The 12783-nt window shown below is 40.3% G+C and overlaps 1 protein-coding gene across 1 annotated transcript; it reads right to left on the reverse strand.

Annotated features, from left to right (window-relative positions):
• Positions 1-10572: 10572 nt before the first annotated feature.
• On the reverse strand, positions 10573-11495 carry LOC131233457 (dehydration-responsive element-binding protein 1B-like). The gene has a single exon (XM_058230165.1). It carries the CDS (start codon positions 11451-11453, stop codon positions 10785-10787), a length of 669 nt encoding a protein of 222 aa, XP_058086148.1. The 5' UTR covers positions 11454-11495; the 3' UTR covers positions 10573-10784.
• Between the last annotated feature and the right edge of the window lie 1288 nt (positions 11496-12783).

Genomic DNA, 12783 nt, shown 5'->3' on the forward strand with positions numbered 1-12783 from the left:
CTGTCTGGATCCGGCGTGCAGCAATCACAATGGTTCGCTTTGGAATAGTTTAATGCAGTAGATCTGTGTTGACAGAATCAGACAGCAAATATGTTCACAATATTATAAAAAGGAGATCTGGAGTATTTAATGGGAGAGATGGTGTTGACATGATTGATTTTGGACTGAAATGGTCCAGTTTATATAGGCACCAGGTAGTGGACCGTTGTTAGGTGACAATCAATTGTTTAGAATGTTTGAAAAACCTTTCTGACCATTGACCATTAATTCCAGCTGCTTCTGGTTGTTGGATCATAAGATCTGATCGTTGTATCATTATAGCCCGTCCGTTTTCGAACTATTGTGACTTTCAAGGCAGTTAGCCTTTTTGAAAAATTACTGAACGTTTCAGATTTATGATCCGACCATTCTCAATTGCCTATAGAGCCCTGGCTCATTTCATAGGCTCTTATCGAACCTCTCGCACCGCGATTGCACCGTCTCGCAACGATTTGTGTAAGGTCACGAGGGAGCAACTAATCTGCGACATGATATGCACGTGCGAAGTATAAAGTGTGCTAACTAGCGCCACTATAGCTACATTGCCCATGCCCTCGCCTACGCCTCTGCCCGAGCCCGAGCCCAAGCACGTGCGTGCGTGCATGTATTCCACAAATTTCAACACTACCTGCATGACTAATGTCATGTGTGTGGCCCATTATGCTAATACCTCATACATGCATCACCCTTTATTTGGACCTTGGTTCGAAACCAGAAACTCGACTTGATTATTCTCTAAGGGGGTGTTTGGATGGTAAGTTACCTAAGTTACTTATCTTGATTTTTATTTATTAAACTGAAGTGATTAAAGAACTTTAAGTAAAAAAATTACTTATAATTAATCATAAACCAAACTTACTTATCTCAAATAAGTTATTTATTTACCATTATAATTATAGAAAGTAACTTATTTGGTAGTATCCAAATGAGCCCTAAATGACTCGACTTGATATTCGATAATAAAATTAAGATATTAGAGAGATTAATAAATATCTACAGTACATGATGATATATATAAAATGGCAAAAACTAGCAACAAATTCCTCTTTATCTGTACTTTAAAAGTGGTTAACTGAGTCAACTGAATTTACAGGCCAACTTGATGAGTCTCTCAAAAACTCAGAGTCAAGCTTTAGAATCGAGTATCTCAAAAACCCAGCTTGAAATCCTGCCGAGTTGAGTTGACTCGGCCAAGTTTCAAGTCGAGTCATTGAGTTTGAGAACTATGGCTTGAGCTGGGACCCAAAAATCAGGCCACCTGGCAACTTACGTGGGCTACACCATGGGAAACAGCTAGGACTTCCAGTACCACCATTAAAATGTTCAAAATTGTGTATGCGGTCCACTGTTGATAAATTTACGGTTCAATTCATTCATTTGATGCTTCCCTTCTGAAAATCAGGATATTAAAAGACTCATGTGGGCCACACCATGTGAATTTAGTGTTTTAGGCATGATTTTTCACTATTCCTTGTGTTGTGACACAAACAAGTCTGGATTTGAACAGATTGTAAGATCTACGGTAAGAATGTGGTGATGCATCTGATGGACGGGGTGGATCTGATACACGTGTGTCCCACGTAGCCATTATTTAATGCAAGTTAGGTTAGCGCAGTCCAATTGATATCTTCACCTATAATTATTGATAAACATCAATTTCTTTCTACTTTTGATAAGAGAAATAGTACATGCTCGTACCAGTTCAGATTGGAAGGATTTTTGGGCCGTATGATTTGGCGGGGAAATTCAAAAGATTTGGATTTGTCGCCTTTCTCCGGCCTATTTAATGTCTCACACACGTGGCGCCTTGTTATTCGTTTGCAGCACGTGTCACGAGCGTGCTTTCCGAGTACTGGGCCCACTCAGATCGATACGCGAGGCGAGATCCCAGCTCACATTCATTGCGAGTCGCGATATCCGTCCTTTCGTGTCGGCATCTCCACGCTCGGTTTACAAGAAACTGGTTGTGGTTACTCGCATCTTCCCAGTATAAGGGATAATCCTAGCAAGTGTTCAGAGACGTTCATCAGGTCAATGTACGGGCCACGAGCCGAAAAGGGTGGCAGTCGGTCACCACGTGGCCGACATGTGTACGTTGAATTGAGGACAGCAGAATCGCTCAGGCCATGTCAAGAAGCAACAGGGTGTACATCATAACACAGCCAACGCACTCGGACAGGAGACACACCGTGGCATACCAAATAAACCGCCAGGATCTTAGCCGTACAAGTGTGGTCAGTATAATTTGGGAAGCGGTTTGGCTAGTGTACCTCACATCAGTTATACAGCTGCGGTATTGATGTCAGTAGGTTACCGGGGTTGGGTTTGACCACTGAGGTATGTGTCATATCCAAGCCATCTATCCATTTGGGAGCTCGTCTTAAGTACATAGATCTAACCATCAAGTGGGCCACACTGAAAAGACTAGTGGGAGATTTCACGTCTACCATTGAAACCCTTTTTAGGGTTATAGAAGTTTTGGATTAATATGAAATTTGTTTTTTCTCTTCATTTAGGTCTTGGTGACTTTATATGGACGGATCAGATGGAAAATAAATGTTACGGTGTGCCATACGAATTGTTTGACGGTGAAAATCAGTATATCCTTCTACTTTTGGTGTGGTATATATGATCTTTAGATATGATTATTTTTTATATAATGCTCTAAAATGATCTCTAAAAATAGAGAAATTGTATAAATATAATAAATATATCACTTCGAGGCATGTAACTATGATATCCGTTGAACCGTGTGTACAACTGCTCAAGGATCGTCAGTGTTCGTCTTGGCACTACACGTACTTACAGCAGCTATATAGCTGGTGTGTGGTACACTAGCGAATATGCTTCTATAAGTTGGAGGTTATTTGCCAAAGGGCTTTAGCCGTTGCTGCATTGGGACGGGGATACCCTGTGAAAGGCCAGGAAGTTCCTGCGCTGAGAACTTAGGCAGGGCCCGAGGTGATGCTTTTGAGAAATCCACTCCATTCATCTATTTTGTGAGGTCATTTTAGATTATAAGGTTAAAAATGAACCGTATCAATACTCAGATGGGCCAAAAATGTGAGTATTGAACGACAACAGTTGAAATATTCATGTGGCCATAGAAGCTTTGAATCAGGATAATAGCTGTGTTTTCATTTCATCCCAATATGAATGACGTTATAAACGGTATAGATGTCATATAAACATTATTGTCGATGGCAGGAATTTTTCAATGGCAGGAATTTTCCTGCACACATTTTCCTTTAGTGCGGCCCACTTGAGTCTTGGATCCTACCCAATTTTGGTTTCAAGTCTTAAAATGATCTCACAAAACGGATGATTGGGATGGATTTCTCACAAGCATCACGGTAGGCTCCACCTAAGTTTCGAGTGCAGGAACACCCTGCGAAAGGCTTTAGCAAGAAATCCGCGTCTGCAGCATTGGTGCACGAAAAGGGGAGCGGGTTGGCTGGTGTAACACACACAACCGACCTGGCTGGTGTGTTTACGTTACTAAATTCAGTGGGTCCCATCATGAGTTATGTGTTATTTCCAAATTGTCCGACCATTTGGCCAAACTCGTAGTAAGACTTGAACTGAAAAATAAGACAGATCCAAAAAACAAGTGGACCACACTGTAAAAAGTAGTGGGAGAATTGAACGTGTACCATTGAAACTGTTTTGAGGTCACGGAAGTTTTGGATCAACATGATATTTGTTTTTACTCTTCACCTAGGTCAGTGATCTATGGCCCACTATAATATATGTGTTTCATCCATGTTGTCTATCTATTTTTTTAGATTATTTTAAGGTATGAGACAAAAAATGAGGTACATCCCAATCTCAAGTCGACTACAATATAGGAAACCGTGCTGAATGATTGTCCACCATTAAAAACCTCATGGGGGCTAGAAAAGTTTTCGATCAAGCTAATCTTTGTTTTTTGTTTTTGTTTTGCTTTTTATTTGTTTTTGTTTTTGTTTTTTTTGTTTTTATTATTTAGGTCTGTATGACCTAATAAACAGATTGGATGTTAAATAAACAGTACAGTGGGCCTTAGGAGGATTTAAATGGTGGATATTCAATCACTATTGTTTTTGTGTGGTGTGGTCCACCTGACATTTATATCCCTCTCATTTTTTTAGATCAAGAAATAAAATGATATGTAAAAATGGATGAACGGCATAGATGAAACACATATATCATGGTGGGGCTCACATGGTACTGACCACCAGCCACTGGACTAGTGGTGGGGAAGCAGCCAATCCGTTTCCCTTTCACGTGCCTATACCAGCCTGGTGGTGTGTGGTACACCAGCCAATCTGCTTTCCCATATGGTAAGGGCTGGTGTAACACACCACCAACTTGGCAGGAGTGAGTACATGCTGTGGGAAGACAAGCGCTGATGCTTGTCTGCAGCACAATATCATTTTCTGATTGAAAGAATGAAAAGAAGAGCAGAAAGAATTTCTTTTGATGGTTCTGATACCATAAATACTTTATAAATATAATTGAGATTACACATTGTGCACGTCATGAGTAGCAGATAAGAAAAGTTATTTCAATTATTTTGAGAGTAGTTTTAATTTACACATGCCACGGGCTCTTTACAATTTTTATTTTTTACTAAAAAATTGTCCTAACTCTTATGCCTTTGGCCATAGATTAGATGGTACAAACCAAAGGAGTGTCTGTTTATTACAAGATAGAATCAATATTTTTGGACTTGGACGAAAGGCCAACCTGCTTTTGTGCGTGGTCCGCTTAAACCAATCCAAGTGCCAGTCTACTGATGAATGTAGGATTTGGATGGCTCTTTTTAACAAATAATTGTCAGGTTTGGTGCTGTTTTTTCTATAGGCCGTCCAAGGTGGGGGCCAAGGATGGACAGGTAGGTCCATCTGTGATCCACATGCATCATCGCAAAATTTCAAGTTAATTCAATGGCTTACCTAGTGAAAATTGGAAGTGGGGCCAACCTAGGGTCCAGTATACCTTTTGTCTTATGGGTCAGCTATCCATGGTTAGCATTGGGCCTGTTTCTTAGCCTATGTATGGGCCATAATGCAGAAAACAACTCCAAACCAAAGTTAGAATTACAGTTTTGGTTAAAAATACACAGGGAGGAGTACTGTGGAAAAATATAATGCATAATGCCGGGGAAGTAAAACCACAAAGAAAAAGAGCTAAATTAAAACTAAAAAGTCAATGAGAAAAAAATACAAGGGAAAACAGACATTGATTTAACATGATTTCACAGTATTCCTAATATATGGAGCTTCTTCTTCACTAAAAAAATATAAGGCTTATCTCTCTCCTATAATGGAATTGTATTAGAATTTTATCATGGAATAGCCGCTTAGAAGAATACTCTCTCTACCTTTTGTTTCTCTTCATATAAACCACACTACTAAGGAAAAATTATTAATGTTCTAATAGATTTAGGCTTCATATATGTACCTACACACACCAAAGGCGGGAGAGACTGTTTTCTTATGGGAAGGCACGTGTTATGGGCATATACATGCCAACCCCCTTGAGCGGTAGGAAGTCACCGCCTCAACAAAGAGTTCATTTACGAATATGGCGGCTCTGGTTAGGAGCATGTACTGTGGCAATGGGCCAGGAGGCCTGCCTCGGCCTAGCTTAGACGCTTTATGGAGCACTTTTGCTCGGTTCGATAAGATAGGTCCACCCAGAACGAACTCAAACAACCTTAGTATAGAAGCATGCACTTCTTCGTCTACAACAGCTGGCTCTTTTGGTCCTGGCTAGCTGGTCCAGTTCTCGAACTGAAGGTTGGGCTCAGACTTGAAATCCAGGTCAGGGGTGTGGACCAGGCCAGGCATGGGCAAGTAATGAATGGCCCCACCCGGGCCACTAGCTTGGTCTAATCATCAAGTGGCCACCATCATGCACAAAAAGTAAATGGTTTAAAGACACTTGCAAATGGTTAACATTTACTGAACATTGATAGTTTAAAGGTACTGATCATTGGATAGGGTCATGCTTTAATAATCTAAGCCATTTAAATGGTGGGATCATTGTAGATGGAGGATATAAACCTTTGATTGAATTATTTCAAACCTTTGATCGTTTAAATAATTTTCTTTCTGGGCCTTTTCAGACTGATTAGGGTCATGACTAAGGGGACTAGAGCTAGGCTAGGGTTAATCCTCTGCCCATTGCCACCACTACCGTGCAACTTCCCAGTGCTACTCAAGAAGAAGAAAAGAAAGAAAATGAATTCGTTTTGCATATGCGGTAAGTCAGGATCAAGAGCATGTAATGCTGGTTGGAGCCGACATGCAGAGGAAGTCTCGTGATAGGAATCGTCCATGTTTGGGTGTTATTTTGAATGGCCTATGTTCCAATATTAACGTGGAAAGGATGACCTTTCACCACTGATTTTGTGGAGTTAGAATGTGAATCAAAAGGAAAATTTCTTTGAACGATCCACATTCTGCCATACATATTGATGGAAAGAATCAACCATTCAGCCGCTCTGCTTGTTATTAAGTACCGTGTGTCAATGTACCAAATGACCCAGACTGGAACCGTTCATCAGTTGGCCCAGTATTGAATTCTAGGCCCATATCAGGTCCAGGCAGGGCTTGGCCTAATGATTATTGGCTCGGTCCAATCATCAAGTGGGCCATCATTAGACAATCTAAATGGCTCGGCCCATTCACCATATTGGATCTGAATCATCTTTCAATAAGCAAAACTGCATGAGAGAACTTATGGTAGATTACGGATACTCAAAAAAAATCTTGGACCATTTAAATAATGTTTTCTTACAGGCCCAACCTGGCCCTGCATGGTGAGCAGGTCCTTTTAAACCCATTAGGATAGGACAACTGGGCCAATTTTGGCCCATTGACACTCCTAGATCTAACAAGGAAGATGCAACCATTAAAAAAAATGACAAATTGGAGGCTGCGATAGGCTGTGATGAATGGATTTAATTGGATAGGTGAAATTAGTAGCGGGACGAATATGGCTGAGATTTTGGAAATATCATAATAATATCAAGATATTTTCAAAATCTCATCAGTTTTTAAAATATTAGTTTTTATGAAAATATCAAGAAATACAAAAGCATTAAGGAATTTGTTATATAAATATATATTTAAAATTTTAAATTCATTTGATAAAATGTAACGTCCTGAATTATTTTGTCCATATAAAATTTCAGATTAATTGAATTAAAAAGTTAATTTTATAATCAAGAGAAAAAAAACCACTTAGTCCATTGGTAGACACACTCTTGGTCATAAGAGAGGTTGGTGGATTGACTTGTGCCATTGTGACTCGTGCTTGTGGGTGAGATTAGAAGATCGATTTCCATCACTGTACTCTTTTTTTTTTTCTTTGTGTTTTTAATTAAAAACCCCTAGATCTAAGCCGTGAATGAGTTATATAGGGATTGGCATGGGCCGTCTAGCAGTGTCAACTCAAATCTATTCGGATCATATGTTTCTGAGGGCTAAAATACACTAGGATCCTAAATTCTAGAAGAATGGGCGAGCCACATCGATCAAAGTAAATCTCAGTCATTGTTTTGCATATTTGTTGATTCTATGGATTTTTGATGTTTCAGATCGATCTATACCATTCATATCAACTATGTGTTAGATCTGAGATGTTACCTAAAATTTTAAATAGATTTAACGGTTGGATGATCCACAATGATCAAAGGATGGTATTAATGAGAAATCATGCTAGATGATGGTTAAAGAGATCTTAGATGGTCCAAATCTAAATGATCCTTTGGATTTCTTCAAACTTGATGTTGTGGAAATCAATGGATGGTTTGGATTCAACTCATGTGCCTGGAAAATCTATAATAACTTACATCAAGAAAAACATTAAGTTTTTGTGAAAATTGAATTGTGTCACAAAGCATAATCGACCTTTGTTGATTCGATTTGATCGATCGAAAAGGGTTGAAATATGTCCAATGACTTAAACTACGGAATTCAGAATTTTTCGATCCGATCAATCCATGGAGCATTGATTGGACTTGATCAATCGAAGGTTTCGATCGAAGTTACAAAAAATGTTCGAGTGACCAAGCTGAATTAATTCTAATATTCTTGATTCGATTGAGGGCTTTCGGTCTGGCTTGATCGATTGACAGATTTGATCAATAGACTATTGTGCTAATCTAACTGGTTTTGAATTGTGATGATTAGATTAATAAGTTATAATACACATAAATTACTTACATAATTCGTATTAATGAATGGATGAATGAGGATCACCTTGATTGGATCAAAGGTGGGCTCAATTAGAATGAATAATTGGATCAATTCATGATTTATCTGAATTATCTATTAGGGATCCTAGATTCAAACCTGTATAATTGTTCTAAGGATTAATCTCTACTAAGAACATGTGAGTGAATCCCAACATGTCTCGTCTTTGTGTGATTAAGATGAATTGATTGTTATGATTATTGTATTGTGATGCTAAGTTGATGTATTGATGTATGAATGATTATGTTGAATTGTCATTTTTATGAATTGCTTATATGGATATGAATATCATTACAATCATAAAATCCGAGTTTCCTCTCATGCGAAGACATGTATATAATAATTTGTATATGTCAATGCATTGGGCATTGAACATGCATTAGATAACGCTCCTGTGCTGATTCCCAAAAGCTTGCTCTAAATAACTTGCATGCATATCCTGTGCCTAGGTTCTTGGGGAATCTCTCTAGATAGTTTTCTAATAGAATTGTTATCGAATGCTCACTAAACTAATGAAAGCCTACTTAATGAATAGATGTAGGGCTTTGTCCATGCCTAACTAATACGATAGAAGCCTTGTTAGGTGTAGATATAGTTTGATGGATATCCAACCCAATCAAGTTGATGATTATCCCGCTTGATGTATGCATTACATGTTATTTCTGCATTCACGTACATTCTTACATTCATGTACTTTAATTGTTTCTTTATACTATCTTAATGTGTTGTGCATGAACCGTGATGGGTTCACTCACTAGGCATGATTGGTTGACGTTTGTTGAATGATAATTGTGCAGAGGTGATCAAGATTTAAAATGTAAATAAAGCGCCAGAGAATGAGGACAAAATGGTGGATGAACTAGATGATCAATGGCTATATTTATCCAAGGATGAAATTGCTACGGTGAGTTAACTGAATGAATGTGAACATGAACAGCTGATTTTGAACTTCAAATTTTCTTTATATTATTTTGACTATGGTTAAACATTATTAAAACAGAGGCATGCTCTCCTATGCACCTACGCACGTATGCACCTTTCAACACATGTCATGGGTGTCAAATCTGAACGGTCCATAAGATGCAGAATCCCATGAAACCTTCGGGGGTGAATTTTCACCCTGATCTAGGATTCTAGTTGGCCATAGTAAGGAGAAATTCAAATCAAAGGAAGAAACTGTTTGCATTTTTATGGCCCACCAAAGTTTTAGTTCAAAGTAAAAATTGGTACCAGAGGGTTTCATGAGGTTCCGCTTCATGTGGACCATTCAGATTTTCGAGAATCATCAGATATGATAAGTTCTCAAAAAAGTTCGTAGGTAGTCCGTGCGAACTGGTTCGTGCATAGTTGAGTTATCAAATTTATGATGTGATTGGTAAACGTGATGGTAATGGTAATTGGAAATGTGTGGAATTGTATGATCATATGTGTGGATGTATGAATGTTAGAAATTAGAATGATAAAATGCATTAAGCTATGATTCCAAGCAACTCTAGGAATTGTTGATTTAAATATACTTGGTGTACAAGTCATGGACTGTAACTTGGGTATGCGGGTGCACAGGCTGCATTCGAATTGCGGAGCATGACAAAATTCACGATCAACATTTTTATATTTAGAAACTTTTTTGATAATATTAATCTCCCTAAAAAGACTTTTAGGGCATAAATTGCAAAACCAGATTCGTCCCTATGAAACGAAACAATATGAGAGTTTCGGCTTATGGTTGAGCCCCACGATTCAACATAAGAGAAATTGAAGTAAAATGAGAGGGTACAAAGCTTTCATTGAACTCTGATGCTTTTACAATTCTGAGGTCAGGAGAGGCCAATGGGGCAGTTGGGGCCTAATTGATCAATGCTCTAGATTTTGGGTTGGATATTATAAACGGACATACTGGTGGGCCCCACTGGATTCAACGAGTAAGGGATGGTATGCTTGTACTTTGACTCAAGGATATGTAAAGCTTCCCCAATTTTTTTTTTTAACATTTTGGGTTGATGATGATTCGAAACATTCATTCGATGCCCCAACATACCCAACTGAATGCTCCAAGATCATGTAAATTTATGACTGTCAATGGGCTGGGCTCAGGCCTTAAAACTCAGAATTTTAAAGATGTTTGGCCCGACAGCTCGGCCCATAAAGTTCAAAATTAGAACAAGACCACCACAGGCCCGGCCCGTTGACAGCCCTACATCTGATCCTTCTTTTCCCAATTTCCCGGGCTATTCCTTTTTCTGTATTTTCAGGGATAGACATGGTAAATACCCCAAAAGCACACCAATAATATGTACTTGCAGCTGTTTTATTTCATTTACAAACGAGCAGAGACCTGCAATACACACAGACAGAGGAAAAAGAAAGGAAAAGCTCGAATATCTAACATCTACTGATTGCATCCGTACGTCTATGGCGTCAGTGCGCCCGACAGATTTTGATAAAGGCGCACGGTACGCACTCGGCACACACGAAGGGGGAGCCTGCCATTGAACTCAATCAAATGGAGTGGCTCCACAGCAACACGTCAGCATCACATGCTACGTCATCCCAGTGGGACCCACTTAAGTGGTACGGAGGCAGCGAAACCATCAATCCCTCCGCCATGCTCTCAAGCAATCCCGGCATACCGCAATCCACCTCATCCTCCACGTAAAACACATTCTCCGGCGGCGAATACATCGAATTCTCCACCGAGCTTGTGTCACTGATGCCGGAAGCCGTCTCAGATTTCAGAGGCCGGAAAGCTTCAGCAGCTTCCACTGCTGCCTTCCGAATATCTTCGGTGCTGCCGGACACTGGCACAGGCAGGCACCAGGCCGAATCAGCGAAATTGAGACAGGCCGACCGGCCCCTGAGAGCCATTGCAGCTACGTCATGGGCCCGGGCGGCCATCTCAGGGGTCTGGAACGTCCCGAGCCACAGCCGTGAGGTTTTGTTCGGCTCGCGCAGCTCGCAGACCCACTTGCCGCCGTTCCTCTGCCTGACACCCTTGTATAATGGGTGCCGTGTCTCGCGGAATTTCCTTCGCCCGGCTCGCCGCTTCGGCGGACTGGTCGCTACCGTGGCGTAGACTTCCTCATCAGAGATGGTGGCTGACGGCTGTGAATTCTCGAATGTGTAGGCTGTAAGGACATCCGAGTAATCCCAGCTGAAGAATGTGGCCATTTAGAATCAAGGAAGGACGTGGAGTGAGTTGGGTTCTGGAAAGATTTGGGAAGGAATGGAAAGAGCGGTTGGTTTTATATGTTGTGGTGGGCCATGTCCCTGATTTGAGCTTTGTACGCGCACACGGAGTCTCCCCATGTGACAGCCTGGGCGCCCGCGCTTGTATTAGCTTGTATGAGTGACGTGGCACCAGTTGGCTCGAAAAGCTGGATGGTCCCTTTCAGGACGCTAATTGCCTGCGACCGCTACCCCCGCGAAGTTCCTGCGTTGGGAAGTTGCCTGCCTTCTTCTCAGTGACGGAAGCCGATTGGCTGGTGTACCCCACACCAGCGATCTAGCTGGTGTGTTGACGTCACCAAGTTATGTGGGTTCCATCACGAAGTATGTGTTATATCCAAAACGTCAATCCATTTGGTGAGCTTATCGTAACCCTTAAGCCTAAAAGTAAGATAGATCTAAATATCAACTTGACCACACTGCATAAAGCAGTGGGAATTGAACGTCTATCATTAAAACCCTTTTTGGGGTTATAGGAGTTTGGGATCAATATGATATTTGTTTTTCTTCTTCACCTAGAAATTTGTGAACTTATGAACATATTAGATGGAAAATTAACGTTATTGTGAGCCTACAAATGTTTTAACGGTGAAAATCATTCTCCCCACTGCTATTTGTGGTGTGGTCCATTTGAACTTTGTATATGATTTATTTTTTGGCTCATGATCTAAAATGATCTTGAAAAATGGATGAACGGTGTGGATATAATAAATATATCATTTTGGAGCCTATGTTACTTTGATCTCATTTGAACCGTTCGTACAACCCGGAGCTCGAGAAGTCGTCAGCGCTCGTCTTCGCACCACACGTAACCGCTATATCGCTGGTGTGTGGTACACCAGCCAATCAACTTACCTTGGAGTCCTTCCTCATCACCGCCGTGATATTACTTCTGAAAATACACCCGTCCATCCATTTTGCCAGCATATGCTATTATGGTATTAAAAATGATGCAGATACAAAACTCCACGTGTGTCACGTGAAAACAAAAGGTGGGGAGAAAAATGACTAGACGTTTATATGCTATCCAAAACTTATGTAACCCTAATATTAGCTTGATCCAAAACTTCCGTAACCTCAAGAACCTTTTAATAGTACGTGCTCAATATCCACTATTTCCTGTCCCGTGGGTATTTGAGCTTTGGATGGTGCATTTCTCATAAACACCAGGAGCCGTCTGGTACCATGGCTTTTGGGGGATTTGAGGGGATTTCAAATCCCGTGAACCATAAAATAGCAGGGAGTTTTAAGTTCACAATGAGAGCTTAGATTA

This window comes from Magnolia sinica, chromosome 18 (genome assembly GCF_029962835.1).
Source record: "Magnolia sinica isolate HGM2019 chromosome 18, MsV1, whole genome shotgun sequence".
Taxonomy (NCBI): Eukaryota; Viridiplantae; Streptophyta; class Magnoliopsida; order Magnoliales; family Magnoliaceae; genus Magnolia; species Magnolia sinica.